The sequence below is a fragment of the Coloeus monedula genome (genome assembly GCF_965178545.1).
Source record: "Coloeus monedula genome assembly, chromosome: 10".
NCBI classification, from domain to species: Eukaryota; Metazoa; Chordata; class Aves; order Passeriformes; family Corvidae; genus Coloeus; species Coloeus monedula.
This window is the reverse complement of record NC_138790.1, coordinates 18,326,075-18,345,983: the sequence shown is the minus strand read 5'-3', so window position 1 is coordinate 18,345,983 and position 19,909 is coordinate 18,326,075. Positions and strand designations below refer to the sequence as shown.

General features: G+C 42.8%; 1 protein-coding gene across 1 annotated transcript in view; it reads right to left on the bottom strand.

Moving 5' to 3' along the window:
• MCF2L2 (MCF.2 cell line derived transforming sequence-like 2) overlaps positions 1–19,909 on the bottom strand; it is a gene marked incomplete at both ends in the record, with an annotated part of 135,089 nt that overhangs the window by 108,695 nt on the left and 6,485 nt on the right. The window contains one exon of the mRNA XM_082288249.1: positions 8,737–8,820. Coding sequence (XP_082144375.1) covers positions 8,737–8,820 — 84 coding nt within the window. The remainder of the gene's footprint in view (positions 1–8,736; positions 8,821–19,909) is intronic.

Here is a 19,909-nt window from a genome sequence, read left to right as displayed (position 1 = left end):
CAGCACATAAAGGAACAATGAAACAAAGCTTTTGTTACACATACCTTATTGCTTAGTTCTCCTTAAATAGGGCATTAAGGGTATGTTTTCCCCATGTCTTTCTCCTCTCTCTGCAATCTTTATGTAAACCTATTTTTTGCACCAGGCTCAGGAATCCTCTAGCAGCCCAATACTGAGTGTAGTCCTGCTGTACACACAGTTTTCTGAGTCATTTGTCACACACAGAGAACTCTTGCCCAAGGGACAGCCATATTCTGGGCTTCTCTTTAGTAAAGGGGAAGCTGTGAGAAGGAGACAGTAAATTACCTTCCTCAGGAAAATACCCATTAAATTATCCCATTAGGAGCATGGGAGTGGGGAGAAAAAAAGAATTCTCATTCCTTGAAAACATCCTCCAAATCCCCATAAACAAATCTGCTGCCCCATAAACAAGGCTGCTCCCATCCACCGTTGCCTTTCCCTGTTGATAACCACAGCTGATGCCACAAACCGGTTTCTCCTGATCCTGTGTTGGTGGTTATTGCAAGGAGGTGCAGTAATTTCTGGCTATTTCTCTGTAGAGTTGACAGTCTCTTGCTAGTCCTGATCTTGCCTCTGCCCTATCCACCCAGCCTCAGTTAGATTATTTAAGGTGCCTTCTGTGCTGTCTAGCTTTGGAGAGCTGGAATGCTGTGGAATACAATGTTTGCACAATGTAAAATTCAGAGCTCTAGAAAACACGAATTTTGAACAAGGAAACCCTTTTTCTTCTTGACATCTGGTGACATGGTATCAGCACACCACCTTCAGCCCCTCTTTTCCTTTCTGAAGGTTGATTATTGCTTTGATTACACCTGAAAATTACTCAGTTGTGTTAGATCATTCACTAAACTCACCTTGCTAGGGAGAAAACAGGCCTACAGAGACTCAAAAGTCTCTCAGCCAAGAGGGAAAGAAAGAAAGCCATCATTCACACTGTACTAAATTGGATTTCAAATGCTGAGCAGAGCCATGGCCTCCACATTGACCTCCCCACTGGCCTTGGGGTGGTGTCAAATGCTGATGCACGGCAGCTGGATCTCCAGCTGCACTGTTTGCAGTCAGCAGTGATGGAGAATATGCTGTCATGCAAATTTAGATTTTCCCCAGATTGCTGCACTCTAGACCAGGAACTCCAACCAGTTAGGCTGGTTTGTTACAGCTTCTCAGTGACATCTCCTGGACACAAGCAGTAACAGCCAGGAAAATTCAATACCAAATTTGTCTGCTGTGCAGAGCTCAGTGCATGCCAAGGTATTTCACACCTGGTATCTTGTGAACATTCACATCGTTTCTGGGCACCAAACTTTCCCATTCACATATTTCAAATATGTGAATATACTTTAAATGAGGGAGATGTAGTAACTTGGAATATTTTGGTTTAAAGCAGCAATATTTGCCACTGGAGGATAAGACAGAGATTCCCCTGCATCCCCTCCTCCAACACCTGGTAGTTTAGCTGCCATTATACTCAATATTTGTTTAAATTACAAGTTTCAAATGGTACTTCTAATGCTCCTGCTGACCAGGATCTCTTTGTGTACCTTTTATTTCATCTCTTGCATCTACATTCACACACGTGCCCTTCTTCCCCTGGCCTCTTCCCCGAGCTAGATGAGGCAGGATGATGATGAGCTCTATGTATGTGGGTGTGTATTTTTGTCATGGCATCTTCTCCTATAAAAAGCCATCCAAAGAATGAATGTAAGCAGACTGAACACTGACTTCTTCCTTTCACCGCTGGCAACAAATCTAGGCCACTTAGGAGCAGCCTCAGACAGAACATTCAACTAGAAGTCAGCAGCTCCTGCCTCTGACTAAACCACAGGCCCTTAACAGCTCCTGATCTCCATCTCATTCTCCACCTCGAAGGCAACACTTCCTGCTGCAACCAAACCAGAACCCTCAGATGGTTCAGCACAGCTGTATTTCAGACATGGCAATAAACAAGGAAACCTTCGGTTCCTGCCACACCAGAAAATTAGGGGAAGGTTGAAAGAGCTTGGTACTCAGAAATTGTTACGTGCTATGATGAGAAGGCAGCAGAAATGTCTGAAGTGTTGAGTGACAAGCAATAGCACAAATGTGTTACAAATGGGTTTTTCCTGCCCATATCTGAACTTTGAGCAGTAGTTGAGTTACAAAGGAAAATTATCCATATCCATTTATCCCTGTATCTAAATAAGACAACAAGAGTAGATGTTGTGGGATATAAGGGAAGCTCCTTAAATTACAAGGGTGTCTAGAAAACTCTCTTTTCTGTATGAGAGAGCAATTCCATACATCTAAATGTTAATGGCAGTTTTTTCCCTGACACTAAATCAAGAATTGCTGCAGTATGCAAATTTCTGCAGAATGTGAATTGACAAACTGCAGCCCTTTTTTTCCTGGGCCGTCAACCTTTCTTTCTAGGGAGTTGCCATAAGATTTCTTCCAGCCCTTGAAATACTTTAGCTAGATACTACTCAATGTCTTGAAAGGGCAGAGAACACAAACTAAAAGCCAATAGGGACAGTCTTCAGTCAATTTCATAGCCATAAGGACTGAGTACATGGAATTTGGCCCCAAGGACTCTCTGTATAGCATCCTTGTGCTTGCTAGGACTGTGCATAATCCCTGCACTCCTGACCATCACTTGTGACAAGAGTCCAACTGCCAAATAGAAGAGTTTACAACCCATCATAAGTAAGGCATATAGGGACAGAACAAGCTCCAGCAGCTCCACAGAACACCAGAAGAAAAAATTAGTCTTCAAGGAAAAAAAAAAAAAAAAAAAAAGACACTTCATCTGGAAAGTGAGGACAGGAAGAGGGAGACAGAAGTGCTGAAGAGAGTGAGCCAATGAGCACAGCAGAGAGGTGAGAGGGATTCCTTACAGCTGCCTGAAGCATTCTGTGCTATTCAGTGGTGCCAGTGGGTAATGGACCCAAGGACTGCCAGGAGCAAAGGGGCTCATGAGGCATGAGCTGAACTAAGGAGCCCCAAGGGAGAAGCAAGCAATACCTTGAGTTTAGTGCAGTCAGAAGCAGAAACAGACACACTGAAAAACAGGCATCAGGAGCGCGGCAGTGCCTGGCAGCTGTTTTCATGCAATGCACTGGCCTCTGTCTCTCTGACCTGCAGCTCTTCCAGGCACCATTAGATGCAGCACTCTCCAAGCAACACAGCCAGCCCCAGCACCTCCTGACAGTTCCAAACGCTGGTGCCCGGCCAGGGAATCCGCAGCTGGTGGCAGTGGCCACTGCAAGCAGCAGCCACCAAAGCTGGAGGTTCAGCCGGCAGCAGGGAAGGTTCAGACTACCCTGCAGCTGAAGACAAGGCTCACTCCTGACTCTGCCTCAGGGAAGCCAGGCTATCCCACAGGCAGCCTCCTGTGGTTGGGTCACTGCTCCTCAGTCAGATCCCAGGCTGCTCCATCTTAAGTAGCCACAGAGTTTTGCCTGCAGGGGAAACCCAACCAGATTTTTGAGTCCTATGCAGACCTGAGCTCAACCAGCTGGAGCACAACTGATGCAAACAACAGCAGGATTTAGAAGAGCAGAGGGCTGGCTGAACTGCTTGGAGAAAGGCAGGACTTACAAGGAAAATATTACAGTCAACTTGACCTTCTGCCTGGTTTGCCACTGAGAATGAGAATCTTCCTGCGCACTCTCCTTACTTTTTCTCAACTTTTCACTTCTGGCCCAAGAGCAAAGGGAAAGGAAGAACCTGGGTGACAGGTCAGAAGTCAGAATGAATGTGGAAGGTTAAGAAATTCAGAAGAGATAGCACACAAGTTGTATCAGGGTAGTACAAGGTACCCATGGTAGTGGGACCTTTGCTCACCCTTATGTGTGCTAATCCCCAAAGTCCCAGGACACAGAGCAGCATTCATAGTTGCTCCTATTAGACAGACTTTCCAGCAGCCAATGCAGCCTGGATAGGCGCTGCAGTGAAGAAGGGGCCAGAACTCAGCTGTGGAAAAAAAGCAAATGAAGCATTTGAGGAAGGAATATACATGGGGGAGAAAAGGTTATGGCAGCCTGAGACAATTTAATTTTGCTTTGCAGTGTAAAGGGTGTGCCTGACAAAAGAGGTGTGAGTGCTGAATTCTAAGAGCTCTCACAGCTGAAGCTGCATGTTGGTATGACTGATGTAAAAGCAGAAAACAATCACAACTGCAGGCCAAGGCCCTGAAAACCATGGAGATCTTAGAAAATCTCCCACTCCTCAGTTCTAGCCCACCTATGCCTCCCACCTAGGCACAAAAAATATCCATGGTTTAGACAGTCAGGGGCTACACTGAAGTCCTACTCCATAGCCAGCAGCTCTTCTAACTAGAGATCACCAAATATGCTGACTCCCTTGGGAAACAAACCAAACCAAACCAAAACCAAGAGCCCAACAAAGAGGCTATAGTCAGGAGAAGTTCCAAAAGTTAGTCTGCAAGTTCCAGAGCTCACCTCCCCAGCCTGCCACAGACACTAACTCATCAGTTAGTATTGGACAGTGTTCTCTCAAATGCTGCTGACACGTGCAGGTTTAACTGCTTGGGCCTGCCCACATGCAGAGAGCTCCCTGAGTCATCACAGCCCAGCCCTGACTATAGTTCATCTCCCGGGTCAGACAGCCAAAAATTCTAATGATATCTTGGCTGAAGTTTCACTGCTTTGGTGAGGTCTTGCTTTTTCCATGCTCTGTTGTTTTGGTTTTCCATGTTGATTAAGGGTTGTGAGTGATGAATTTCTCATTAAATCATGCTTCCTGGGTCTCAATTTTTATAAAAGATCCAAACTGTCCTTTTGGCAAGGTCTGCCCAGGTTTTCCAAAAGGCTCAGTTTAAACAGGAAGCAGATGGCCAAATACCCTCCAGGCTTTGCAAATTAAATAAACTGGCTTCTGAGTCAGTTACCATTTTCAGATATACTCTCCCATCCACTGAAGTCTGTTAACAGGAGCAGAGCACAAAGAAAATTATTCTCTCTGCTAATATACTTCGTGACAGTTTGTCTAATAAAGTCGTGATTTAGTAACATGATCCATTATTGCAGCAAATGGCAGATTGGGCTCCTTGACAGGGTAATTAGAGATAAGAACAGGTTGTGAAGCTGCAGATAAAAAAGGAGGTGGGGGGGAGAAGTAGTAGCAGTTCCAAGAGCAGATTGGTACAGCAGTTTTTTAGTCTGTCAGTAGGACAGAAGCAGTATTTTACTATTGGTTCTTTATTCTTGAGTAAAAACTGGTGTGTTAGAATGACCAGGTTTTCAGTACTACTCAACTTTGTGATCTAGTTCCCTTAATGGCTACAGGAAATACACAAACCTAGCTGAGCCCTCCTGTGTTGTCACAGCTGTAGTCCCATAACTGGGAGTTTGGTTTTCAGGGAAAGGAAAGAGGCAGTAGTGGTATCAAAACTAGAATTTAACCACAAGAACCACTACTCCTACCAGATCTCACAAGCTAAGCAAGGCTAAATCAGCACATGGGAAAAGAGATGACCAAAGTAAAATTATGTGATTAAGGACATTGCCACATTACACTGCAGCCTCTTCCATGACCTCAGTGGACCAGGGAAGGCTTTGGAGAGTTTCCCTGCTCTTGGCATGGAGTAAGGTCTTGGTTAATCTGATAGCTAGAGGACCGGGACAAACAGGAGGCTGTTAGTAGCTAATACATTCATTATAACTAGGCCCTGACACAATCAAACACCAAACTCATTAGACTTGTTATGTAATTCCTACCATCTGCTTGGAGACTGCAACATAGTCAGATCCTCTTAAGAAGTTTGCACACAGCCATAGTGGAGAGAAGTGTTTCTAATGAGTCATGTCCAGAGAAAACAAAGAGCCTTTGATTCAATCATTTTCCTCCTTTTCTGCTTTACTGCAAGGGAACATTGTGGGTTCACTACATTGCCTCAGCTGTCAGCTGTTACTAAAAAGGTGGTATTAACCAAAAAAATACTCATTTGTGACAAAGTTTGCAACAGTCATTATCACTGGACAAATGGATTTGGGGTCCACAGGACTGAACAGGAGAGCTTGACAGAGCCAGAGGCTGTGGAGTAACACAAAGCAGCCTCAGTGCTACATCCTCTGAGCTCTGCACAGGCATGGAAGAGGTGACTGGCTGCACTCTGGGGGCTGCAGCCTCCAGACTGAAAGAAATAACCCCATCTAGTATAAATCAGTGTATACCACTGTTATGAAGTTGTTCGGAGAAACATAATTTATGCCCATAACACTCTACAAGAAAGTTGCCTTTTACTGCCCACAGTGGTGAGACCAAAGAACAGAAGGGTTTTTTTCCACACAGTGGCTACTGAGCTGCAACGTTTCAATATGGAAAACCAGGAAATAGGCTAAGTATCAAATTTTCAGCCACCACATAGGCAAGCACTGAAGCACCAAAATACTTGTGGTTGCTCGTACTGAATGAAAAGCAGCAAAGCAGCATGCTTTGAGGAAAAGCTACAGAGCCATCTGGAAAAAAATAATCAAAATCAAATGAGGTCATTTATGTGTGAATTACTTTAATAAGTGAAATGAGGCAGAAGAGTGCCCAGTTTTGTTTTCATTGCATGAAAAAACCAATCTTTTGCTAAAGAAAGAAAAAGAAAGTTACATTATTTAAAGAAATGCATTTTTGAAAAGTATAGTAACTGCTGGCTTGCACCTAAAGTTCATTTTGCTGGAGGCAGTAAAGGGTGGGTAAGGAAGATTCCTGCTGTGTTTTATCTATGACTCATCAGTGGTCACCAACAGAATAAGGCACTGAGACAGAGGGCTTCTAAGCAGGTGATTTTATGCTCCTGATCTTCTTCACGTGCTGCCATGGGGATCTTGGAGTGGAGGCACCCAGGTTTCCAAATTTAGCTGTAAATTTCAGACTGAAATCAACTTAGAAACTTGAACTATACTGCCCTGTTTTATATTAGGATACTATTTCTGGACTGTAGTGAGGAGATTTTAGATAAGCCTGAAAATTCTTAAAATGGGATTTTTTTGTGTAGATGGGGACACGAAAGACACCTTCTCACTCTCCTTCGATATTTGTTATCAGTACTTCTGTGTTGGTGAACCAGTTACTTGCTGAATCCTAACAAACAAGCTCCTCAGCCTTGCCTTCTATGAAGAGTTATTTTTCAAGTCTTTAAGCAGCTCACATTTAAATAGCTTTATTTAAACACCTTTCTCATCACTTCCAAGAATAAAATAATTAGATAAATGTGAAGAGTTGAATTTGCTAAAATAGCAGGTGAGAATACAGGCACTGCTGAAATTATGAGTCCATAAAGAAATATGAATATTCTTTTTTTATGTCTACTCTTGACATTTTTATTCCATGTTTAATATTCTAGCTGGAACTGGAAATGGGTTTTTCTTCCTGTTTAGTAAACCACTTTCGATAAGTTGCTCATTACATGCTGTATTCAGCTTTTGTTATTGGTCCCAAATGTTGCAAGGTAATGGGGTTCAAAAATAGCAATCCTCCACATTTTACTGGGTAGGCAATTGCATGGGAGGCACTCAATTCTCAGCAATTCCTACTTACCTTGCACTGAGCACAACAGAGGGATGAAAAAGGTTTGAGCAATTTAATGCAGTTACAGACACTGTCCTGCCCAGAGGGGTGTGTTCATTAGGAATTCTGGGAAGGTGGGACCCTGAGATGCTTTGCTGCAGATGAGAAGGCAGTCGGTTCTACCTCTGCTCAGTCAATACCCTCTGCCTAATGCAAACCCTTTAGTTACTGAGCTTAGGAAACTGCCACAAGCTGCTACCTGGAAGCCTCCAAAATTAAGTTTTAATACTCAGAGCCTCATAAAGAATTCTGTGTAAATTAGATTTGGATTTCTTTTGGCAACTTGGGATGTATCTAAAAATGCAAAGATGCAGCAAGGATTGGGCCTGCTGAGCTGACCATTTTCAGAGCTGAGTTGGTGCACTCTGTGCTCTATACCCAGTGTTACTCTTCACCAAGAGGGACAGGATTTTCAAGAGGACTTTCTTATAATCTCAGCATTTTTTGCAAATTCGTGATACTTCACCGCTTCAATGGGGAAGATGATAAGCAAATACTGAATTCTCTTCTTTGCAGAACAGGCAGAAATAGAGACAAAAGGAGTTGCCAGAGGCCATGCAGTCAACAGCAGAGACTGTTTTAGGACCCAGACAAGATTTATCATCAGCAGTACCCAAAATAATTTATTTAATAATTTGCCAAATATTTCAGTATCAGCTCTTTCTTTGGGGAAGGAACTGCATCACTTTGTGTGACTGAAAACTTTAGGCAAACAAAGGAATATGTAATAATCATATCTTTTAAAGATTAGAGCCTTACACTTTAGCAATGAATCATTTCTAAAACAAAGGCAAATGAGGAAGAAGGGGGAGGTCATGAATAGATGCCTGATAGACCAAAATCTTTTCCCACAAACAAGATGCTTGACATTGTGCAAAGATATGTACTGAAAGTTTTGTTTAATTTCTTCCCCTCTAAATATGTTCCTCCCAGCCCATTGTGGAGAACATGGAAAAATAACTTGCCTTAAGAAAAACAAGTACAGCAACTTGGCATTTATCTGTTCCATACACCATGACTGCAGCAGCACTCTTCATGAGCAATATGAAAATACTACTGCAACTGCTGTACGGAGCTGAAAGGTGACAGTCAGCATGACACATTCCAATATGTTTCCAAGAGAATCCTGGAGTGTGATTACCAGCAACATCTTACCTGACAAGATGGCAAATTGCCTGTGGAGCTGCTCTATTATATCCACTGCTACCAGCGGCCGTATCTCCTGCTGCATGATTTCATCTGTGCAAGGGAAAACAGAAATCTTCAATGACTTCATAAAGCCTCAATGACAATTTTTTTCTCCTTTAACAACCCAGCAACCTTTACCAACCCAGCAAAACAAAGATGACACTCAAAGAAAAAGAGCCTGGCTGAACCATTGCTTGAGATATTATGTGACTATCATGGTGAAGATTATGATACTTACGTAGTCTGCTCTTCAGCCTGCTAACTTCATCTATGGCCTTGTGATTTCAGAGAGAGCTTTCCATAAACCAGCTCCAGTAGATTTGCCAGAGCTTGCCACGGGTTTGCTCAAGCTGACACCCTGCTCCTTACTGCTTCAGGTTCCATATTAAGTCCCTGCATTTGGCCTCCCACTACAGCAGCTTTTCAGTCTTTGAAACAGTGAAGTCTATTCCATAGACATGGCCCTGTTCCACCCTGAACTCCCTGATCTCTGCTGGAGGACTTTGTGTAACCAGCCAATCCAGAACAGTTTCCTTTCCCAAGGCTTTTTCCGCTACAAGCAAATACATAGTAAACGGAGGAAATAAGGAGCTGTGAGACTTTCTTCTCATGAAAACAAAGCCTGTTATTTTGAAGTAAACACTGAAAAATTTTAAAGTAACCTGGCAAGCAGCTGGGCGAAAATGACCTCAACTTCTGTGTGTGATCTATGAAGTGAAAATCGATTATAATCTCACATGGAGCTAATTTAATCTCTTTTTGTAACAGATGCACCCAGTTATTTTCCCCACTCTTCACACGAGTCTAAAGCAGCAACACTTACTGAGAAATATCTGCCAACCCACCTGGCAGGATCAAGGTTTATATTATAATAACACCTATTCTAACAACTCCTTTAGCCACTGTACAGAACAACAACCAGTCCTGATTTCGTACAGCACACTTTTAAGTGCCCAGACAGGTGGAAGGAAGGAAGCCGGGTTCGGATAGACCACAGACCTGAGTCAAGGCAGGCAGTTGCCCCATTTAAGCACCAAGATCTTTAGGGATGTGAATACAACACAGGCACTGAAATACTTTGGTGCACCTGGTTTTAAACCCACAGTCCGGAAACAGAGAGGGAGGTCAGAAAGAGATTAGCTTATTTCTTCTGCATCCTAGTCTACTGCCCAAAATACCATCTCTTTCTTGCTTTCAGACATCTATTCTGATCCTTTCCAGAACTAGGGATTCTAGGTTTTAAATGACACAATATCATTTGGAAAGTCTTCTGTTCATTTTCAAACACTTCACTAATGCCTTGAGATGAAGCAGCTGAAGAGTTTTGGTCACAGCGGGTGACACAATGTGAAAAGAAGTTGCACAGATTTTGGCTGATACACAAAAAAGGCAACAATTCCAAAGAATTGGGGTGGGGGGATTTAAGGAGGATGATTCTGCAAATCCTTCTTTCTGAACTTAATAGAAGAAATGCAAACTCAAATTAGTGTTTTTGATGTGGGACCTTCTTTTCCATCCTGTTTATGAGGCTCACTATCAGCTCTCTGATTCTTGACATTGTAGGTGGCCAAAAGCAACCAGGAATCACTAAGGAGCTTGGTGTCACGGATTGTTATACATTCCCAAAGCAAACAAAAGAATAGTAACCCATTAAGTTTTCCTCTTTTACTCTGCAATTTCTTTCATGCATATCCAGAATGTGACCTGGGGGGGGGAAACAGCAGAGCAAATAAAGGAAAGCAAACTAAAATCCTTTTGAATATAAAAGGTTATTTTTCAGAAAGCAGAGAATACTATAAGCCTGGTTTCTCTCTAACTGCTGAAGAACAAATAGCCCTGTTTGGAGTGAGATAAATGCTACGCCCAAGGAACCAGCAGCAAAAAGGTCCTGTAATCTATGAACACAATTCTCAACAGGTGTCCCCAGATTATTGGTCCAAAGATTCAACCATCCTTCAGAAAGTACACTGGAAGTATTTCTGAATCACCATAATAGTAACAGATTTGCCCTTTTCAAAACACGTGTGGGCAGCAAGATGAAGGCAGGAGAAAGAAAAACTGGTGTTTAGAGGTGACTGTAGCTGATTGTAACAAAAAACAACCAACATAGAAGGACAGGAAAGGAAAATCAAATTAATGATTTAAACAAAGCTTGGATTCTCAGAACCAAGAAACCTCAGGGCATCCATTGAAGGAAACACTGTTGATTTCAGCATCCAGAAGGTGTAAAGTTACTGTGACTTCTGTGCAGTCCCACAGGTGGTCAGGTACAATCAAGTTTGACCAGGACTGAAATTATGCCAACTAGCTGCAAAAATAGAACAGAAGTTTCTGCAATGGATGACAGACTCACAAGGAGGTTTGACAGAAATGGAAAGTTAACTAGAAAAGGTGCCACCATCTCTCACCTCTCAGAGACTTGCCCAGCCCTCCAGAGTAACAAACCTGCCAGTACTTTAGTTTGTGCTTGATGTCTGCTGATGTGAAGACATCGTTAATATCAACCAGTCTTGAGCAAAACAGAAATTCCACCACCCACCCAACTCCTATTTAGCTTTATTAGCTTGCCCTAAAAATAACTTGGTTTCTAGTTTCTAAATATTCTTTTTATTTCAAAATATTTTTGTCATGTAAGGATAAGATGAAGCAAAAGAAACAAGAACTGCAGAGTGCCAGTTAGTTCTCATCAAATCCCCTGCCTGGGCAAGATGAACCACATGGGATTTGTTGTAAAACCGATACTCAGGAGGAGACGCTCAGATGATGAGAAAGGTGGTACAAAACACAGTCGGTGTCTAGGAATCACACATTCTGTAAGTCAGTACAGTTCACACACTGACATGCTGGGAAAAGAAATTGCAGCAGAAGAAACTAGCAGGAGACAGAAAATCTGAGAAAACAAGGGAAGGTGCCTCATGAGCCCAAATGGCAAATCAGATCACGTGGCTATGAAAAGTCAGCAGCTGTAGCCAACAGCACTAAAGGTCCCATTTGCCCATTTGTATCTTCCTCTAGGACAGTGCTTAAAAGTAGTTACTCTCCAACATGGAAGAATTTGTAACACCATCACAGCACAGAACTTGCAGTAGAAGTCCTGAGAAAGATCATTACCTGGGCCTGCTGGAGGAAGTTTTTAATCTTTGACTAGAAAAAAAGCTTGAAAAAAATCTTATAAGCAAACCAAAAGACACAGGTCTGGGTTTGGTTCAAAGCTACAACATTTGCCTAGCACCAGTGAGCATTAATCATTTCTATCTTCCCCTAGCTTTATCCCAGGAAGTTCCAAAGCCTCTCTGGTCCATACCCCAAGCCAGAAGGCAGCAGGAAGTGTTCACCCTCCTGGACAGAAGCAAAGTACCATTTTTCTGTGGGACTGATATTCCAGCTGAGAAACCCCTTCTTTAGAGTGACATGAGCTGGCATTGAGTGGACAGCTGCAGGTTCATAGTCTACTTCAGAAAAGTTTATTGATGATAGGCACATTTTAACACTTCATGGGGTCAAGGGGAAGGTTTTAGGAAGCTGAAAAGCTGCAGGAACTTGACAACTATTTTGTTTCATTGCATCCCTTACTAATATCTACAGAAGAGACTGCACAACCCTTGGTTGACAGAGCAGTCTTGTTCTCTGATAAAATCCGTATAGGCATGCAACTCAAGATCATATCAAAATATATACCAGCCAAGTGTCTGGAACACATTTATTTTGGGAAAGTTGACTCAGACATTTCCCACCTTCTGTGTGGTTGCGCTTGTGGTCTTCACTTTTACTTTTTCTTTTTTTTTTTTTTTAATTGGAAGAGACAGTTATTCATAGCCTCTAAAATTTAAAAAAGAAAAAAGCTTAATTGTTCAATGTTACATGAAACAATGCCAATCCCCTACACAGGTCACCAAAGATGAACATTTGCACACACCATACAGTTCTTCATTACTTGAATTAATTGAATTTGCCAGGATAGTTTAAATAAGGATGTGATAAAAGAAGAAAAAATAAAAGAAGCAAGTCAGTTCATCTACTCTTGGTTCTCCTCTTAAACTGCTATAAATTCGATTCCTTGCAGAGGCCCGTTTCACTGCAGAAGAATTAGGCCTTACAGTTTTGCTTCCCAAGGTTTTCTACCAAGGGGGAGAAAAAGAAAGGCAATTACTATAGCCATCTGTCTGGCACAGCTTCTCCTCCTTCCCAGCTCTCTAGGGAGGCTCGCTGCAACTGTGCTATCTAATCTTCAAGGGGAAAGCCTTTCAGTTATGCTTCATAGTTCCTCATTCAAAAATGAAACATGCTTGGGCTTCCACACTTACTTATTCTGTGTCTCACCCAGCTGTATCTGCTCCCACAGGAGGTCCGGAGGAGCCACACCAACAGACAATGATTAAAAGCAACAAAGAATATCTTTCCTCTTTTCTCTGAGCAGACACCAACTAGTTTACATGCTAATGGCATCTAATTGTTTCCAACAGTGCTGGAAAGGTGACCTGCTGGAGTGAGCGACTGGACTGCACCGGGCAGATTGACGCAGCAGTGCCTGTTGCTCCACCAAGGACAACCAAAGGCCATCAGCCACAACAGGACATTGGGGCTTCTTTGTTTTTTTAGTAACTGAATGCTACAACTGCCCGGCCTTCTGCTGACTGCAGGAGAGGATGGCTTCAATCTGCCATCTGAAGTCACTACCCTTGGAATAACGCGTTACAAATTTCCAGGACAAAGTTCATCTCCTCTTAATGACAGCCTAACATGTAATTCACAGGGAAGGAAGACAGCTGGGAGTGAAAGAAAATCTTTTCTAGAATAGTAGAGTACATCAGCCTACTCCTACTTTGTGCAAGCTCTGTCAAAAATTATGCTCAGAGCTTTCATAACTGTGGGTTTAGAGGAAAATCAGATTGCTGATGTGATGGAAAAGGGTCATACAGGGTTAAGCCTGAGGCTAGATATTTCATTTTAAGAACATGAAAGGATACCTCACATTATGTGTTCTTATGCTTCTTAAAAAGTACCAAAAGCCAACACACAAATCCAGTTTGAAAGCTGCAGAATTCCCATAGCTCAGAACTTCTCCCAGGTCCTGAGTCTGCTTTGCTTGCCATGGACAGCAGCTAAGTCTAGCAGAGCTAAGTTAGATTTCAAGAATTAAACACACTAAGGAAACAAATTTGCACATTTCACTGATCCGGTTTAAGCAGGCTAAAAGACTTGAAAATATTTTGTCCTACCAGAATTCCCAGTTCAAGCCCTCAAGCAAAATATTTCACTTCGTGAAGGTGAAAACTTCAAGGTTAATACATCAGAGAAAGAAGCTCTTGGTTTGGATTCCTTTTTTTAATTTCTATTTATTTTTCTTTCTCACCATTTGTGCCCCTTGTCTGCTTTCTGAAAAGGTTTGTTTATTCTCTCGGCCGAGGCAGACAAACAGCGAGGTCAGTTCCTGATACAAGCTGCTGTGCCACAGATTGCTCTAAAGAGGAACTAAATATTCAGCTATAAACAGACAGGAAATCCCATCCTTTCTCTTATTCTTCTGCACATTCCTGCCACCTCTCTTTTTGTTAACCCATGTTGAGTCAGCTGAAAACTAAGCCAGGAATAAAGTTACTGTAAATAAGGTGAAGCAATCATTTCCTTAGAGATTGCTTCTCGTCTGGGTTAGTTCTCTGCAAAGCTGCTTGAAGGTTGCAAGTGCTGGTAATGCATGGAAGGGGTGGGGGTTGGCAAAGCCAGGACTACCCCGTCCAGGGGATAATCAGACTTAGATCAGCTTAGAGCAAAAGCCAAAATGAAGCATAGGAGACTGGTGTCATCTTTTCTCTCAGATCAATTTTTCATCAAGCACAACTGTAAAACCTACAAACAGTATTTGTTTAAATGCAATTTCTCTTCTCATTAAAGCAGTTTCATAGCAAAGTTTGGTAGCCAACTTCCAAAGACTGAAGATTCTTCTAAAATATTTAAGTAACTCTTGTTCATGTTTGGAAGCATCCCTTTAAGTTGTTGGGTTTTTAGTTGTAACAGTAACCCAATTTTGCATACACTAAGGTAGTAGAAATCTGGACAAGCAGGTTAGGAGCAAGACTCTGTCTTGAGTGATGCACTGCCAACGTGTTCCAATCCCTTGAGAAGGAGACAGATTGAGGTCATGGTGTGGAAGGAATTGCCTTGCAAGCTTTTCCAAACATCTCCATGAAAGGTTAGAGATGCACCTTTCTCTGAAGAGCTCAAAAACCTGTGAGTCTCAGTGTCTACCTGGACAGAAGCTGAACAAGTGCCTGATGTGATTTTCCATCATGCAGCAGATCTGCTCTGAAGTTTTCTCCTGTCATTACACTGAGTGGTGATTGGTATTTCTAAGACATTCTGTGCAGCTTAATGATGGAGGTGCAGCTTTACGTGAGCCTGGCTCTGCAGGCGCAGTAAACATTTCTGCTGGTTTTAAGTATTTTAGGGAAGACTGCTCAAATTTCTTTGGATCACTGCACTGTTCAATTAATCTCATTGACTAAATTTGATGCTCATTTTAACATAAAATTACAAGAGTGAAGAGGTCACAGACTGAAAAGACCTGTTTAGAGGCTGTGTTTTCCTGTGCTCCAGGAGTGGTTACAGACTTTAGTAAGTTGTTTTTACAGGCAGGCACAGTACGCATTAGGAGTCTATTGTGGTTGACTGGCAAAGGAGAGAAAAGAGAGCTGTTCATATCAAAAACCTGAAATCTTGCCCGCCCAGCTGGAAACCTCCTCACTTTCAGTTTCTTGAGGAGGTCTGTTGGGCCGCTGCAGTAAGCAGAAAAGACCACACTAAAGATGCAAAGCCATTAACACCCACCCAGTCTTGAAGCTTACCGAGTGAAAGACACAAGAGATGCTCAAAGCAATCATTGGAAACAACCTCCAAAGGAGACATTTGAATGCTGTCCAAGCAAGAAAGTAAGGACTACAGACAGGCCAAGCATCAAGGCACAGGGACACTGCAGAGAATTTTAATTCCCAGATATTTGCAGGTCCAACGTTGCCACTACATAAGAGGGAAATTTCCAGCTTAGCCTCAGGATCACAGCAGCCATTAACAAAGTGCAAGGACTTCCTGAGGATTTGCTTGCAGTGACTTTCAAGTCAGAAGGTGTCCAGTGTGTACCGTCTTTGCATTGGAAATGCAAGTGAACCACAGTTACTTTACATCCAAACCTGAACTTCCCCCAGGCTGTAGATCCAGCCTTCCAGGTGGTTGCTAAGTCGGCAGACCCCTCAAGCATGCGCACAAGGCAAAGTTAAGTCTATTGGCAGCTGCACTGAAACAAGAGGAAATGCTTGGAGTCCTGTTTTGTTAAACATTTAAACATGTATTCCTCTGATAGCAGATGGCCACAAAGTTCAGATACAGACATGAAATCTGGGCCTGGGAAGCCCCAAGACTCAGAAGTAGTGAAGTTGACAGTTCTCAATCAGGCCTATCTACAGTCTAAAAATTAATTATTCACTTGTGTGTGAAACTGGCAAGCAGGCTGTTACCAGTCCAGGCAGGATGTGTCCCTGCTACTACTACATGCAGTTCTGCTGCTGCTGCTGCCATGCACCCTCTAGGCTTTATGTCAGCTTTCTAAGCCCATGTCAAAATATTTTGGAATATACTTCCTTGGATTAAAAAAACAGATTTTGCTGCTTTTTCCATTTAACCACTTCTTCAAAAACAGTCTTGGAATGTTCTTGTTTGATGGAGATTTTTTTATTTTTAAAGAAGTCTTAAAATTGATTGACAAAAAAAAATCTTTCTTCTACACAGGTAAACTCATTTTGATTTACTATTGGTACATACTGCAAAAATACATTGGTGTGTACAAATTTATACTTACAGTCACACTTCAAGGATTTCCATGACTGCTTACTCTCAAAACATACCATACATTTATGCACACATCTAGGAATTCTCCATTAATATTCCCCATAAAAGCTAAATTTTACAAACTAATACAAAATTCTCAAAGCACTCTCCACTGTTCGGTTAGGTGACTTCATATCCCAGCCTATAATCAAGATACTTCTTATAATATTGCTGTAAAATTGTAAGAGATAGATAAGAAATTATTAACAAATCTTTACTCTACATTATTAATTATCCATAATCAGAAAAGATCTAAAGAAACACACCATACCACATCATTTGCTCAGGAAGATATTGCTTGATTTCACAGACCACCCCCTGGTGAGGGGATGCTACATCCTACTATCCACAAAACTGAAACTTCCCTAACAAAAGGCATTAAAGGCAAAAGTCTAATCTCAGCATTCAAGAAGTAAATCCAGATTTATAGCAGCACCACCTCTTGCCTAGTGCCTCAATAGTAAAAACTTCTTGATAGCTTCTGATTTTTGCCAGAGAAAAGTTAATTCATCTTCTTCCCAAAATCTGTCCTTCACAACAATGCTGGATTGCTAGAACACAAATTCCTGCTCAGAGAATAGAACAAAAGAACATTTCCATAATGTCATGTTAAAAACCACCCTGAATAAATAACAAAACCCATATGTGGCAAACTGCAAAGCTAAAATACGCTTACTATAATGCCTGGACACTGAGCTAATCAAGAGATACGGCAGACTGTGCAGCAGACTTCATTCCTTTCTCCCAGAGCTTGCCAGCAGACAGTTTCATAGCTGAAACTGTATCTTAGAAGAATTATAGCCACTGACTCTGCCCTGAGCTATTCCATCCAGCAAAATCATTTCAGAGCCTATTCACATAATTTCTGAGCTCAGGACCTGAAGGAATGGTTGCTTGCTCACTGCTGAACAGAGGCCAGTTAGCTCAAAAATATTTCCCTGGTTACTGTCACTGGAGACAAACAGTGAGCCACAGCAGCCACCACTGCTGCCAGCCGCACTCTATCTCTGGGACAAATACTGCTCACAGCCGACCTCTCTGCCCAAAAGAGCTCCCAGCCACCCTCCTGCAGCCTTCTCCAAGCTGTCACCAGCAGTTCAGCTCAGATGCCCGTCAGAAAAAGCAACAGAAAGACACTGCAAAGAGCGATGGCTCCCCTTCAGCCCCTTCAGACACTCACGAGCACGTGCCCTCCCTGGTGAGGCAGCCTGGCTTCTCAGCAGTCCCGCTGTGGCAGTGAGTTCACCGAGGCAGAGGGGAGGGATGGAGAGAGGCAGCACTCCTTGGAAGCAATCCTGGATCCAACCAACAGTGCACCAAAGAGCTGACGCTCTCCTGGAGGAGTCTGCACAAATTGCTCAGTAACAGCTTCAAGGCAAACCACAGCAGAGACCTCTGACTCGCACCATGCCCAGGCTTTAACCCTGCCCAAGGTACAGCTGCCTCTTCCCACCGGGACAGCTCTCCACTCAGGCCCTTGGATACTTTGGAGGCATTCACAGCTTGGCACAAACAACAAAGGTACAGCCCAACAAGCAACAAAACATATTCACTTGCTCAGACTAAGGCATGGAAAGGGCTTTCATTAAAATAACTTTAAATAGTAGGGTATTCGGGGCCAAGGGAAACCAGCAGTGCTGCTGTGAATAGCTGTCTCGGAGTACTATCCTGAAGGCACACCCACACACCAGAACACAGTGCTGTTATTTAAAGACAAAGGAGAAGACTGCACGAGACCTATGAATTTGGTAGGAAACATGACCTAAGGTTTTGAACGGGGGAGTAATCACTTTACATATTTAGGTCAATGAATACTTCAGGACACAAGTTTTCAGTGCATGAAGGGAGTACACATATGGCTTGATAAAGGTAACATCACACTATAGCAGTCTGAAGAAATTCTGAGAAGCAATACTTTAACATTAGGTTAACTCATAAAATTTACTGTCCCTGTACTGCCACAACCCCCAGCAGCTATGTAGCTTTAGATGCAAGTCACTCTTTACCCAGGGTACAGTAGCTGTGTGCTAGGATGTGTGATGCAGCGGTAATATCTTGTTTGTTCTGTATGTCCTGCCATCAGTCAGGCTCCAAAAAGACAAGTGTCATTCATTTTATAGATTGGGAAACTGGCACAGCAAGAGGAATCCACATCAACCTAAGTGTTGCCCAGCTGTAAACTGAGGAGCAGACCACAGTTGTTTGTACAGACAGGCTACTGGACAGTAGATCTGCCTTAAGGAAAATACACCCAGTGTTTCCATCCTTGTCCCATCAGCCAACCAACACAAACTGTGACAATGCTTACAGTATAGCATAAAAAAACTGACAGGATTTTCTATGTAGTTACAAAGAAATGCCAAATCTAAGCAGAGCATCACCATGCTCGGTCTAAGATACATACGAGAGCTTATGACACCTGCAGCATTACAGACACACATTACTTTGTGGATAAAGGTAGATTAGAAGAGTGGCAAGATGCATGGATTTTGCATTGCACTTCCTTTCTCAGCCTCCGCTACACTGCCTGCCAAACAAGTGAATTCACCGGCTGTAGCGAGTGTGTCATGTTACTCTCTGCTGCCTGTACCAGTATAAATGTCCACGTGTAACCAATGCACAAAATCTGTCTCCCATTCCAGACACATTTTGCTCTCCTGGGAGCTTCCCCTCCAGCTCTGCCTGCGCAGAGCGAACAGCCCACAGCCCCGTTACCCACCGAGCCCACCTCGGCTCCGGGGGAGCCGAGACAGCAGCAGAGGTTGTGCACAGCTGGCTCCCCAGCCAGGTCTGGGGTAGCGCACTGCCCTCTCCCGGCCCCATCCGTCACCTTCCGGCCGGGATTGGCCTTCCTAGGAGCACAGTGGGACAAGTTCCAAAGCGTTCTGGGCAAGTGTCACATCTGTGCCAGTGGCTGATAAATGTGCCAGATGATTACAGTCTAAAAAGCACTTTAATCCTGTGTGTAGAGATGCTGCAGAAGTAGCAGATCCAGCTGTGGAGTCAGAAGATTATATGCTAATCTGCAAGTGAATGTAAATTACTAACCTTATGTGGATTCCTGATATAAGGAGAGGAATGAACTCGCCATAGAAGTGGCACCAAGAAATTCCTCTCAGGCCACTACATTCTCCTCAGGCAGTACTTTGAGTTTCATAAGCTAAATTTACACGTCAGACATTTTTTCATTTGGGTAATTAGTACAGGTAATTTCAGTATGCATGGGCAAAATGTCTTTGCCAAGCTACAAAGGCTTAGTTGT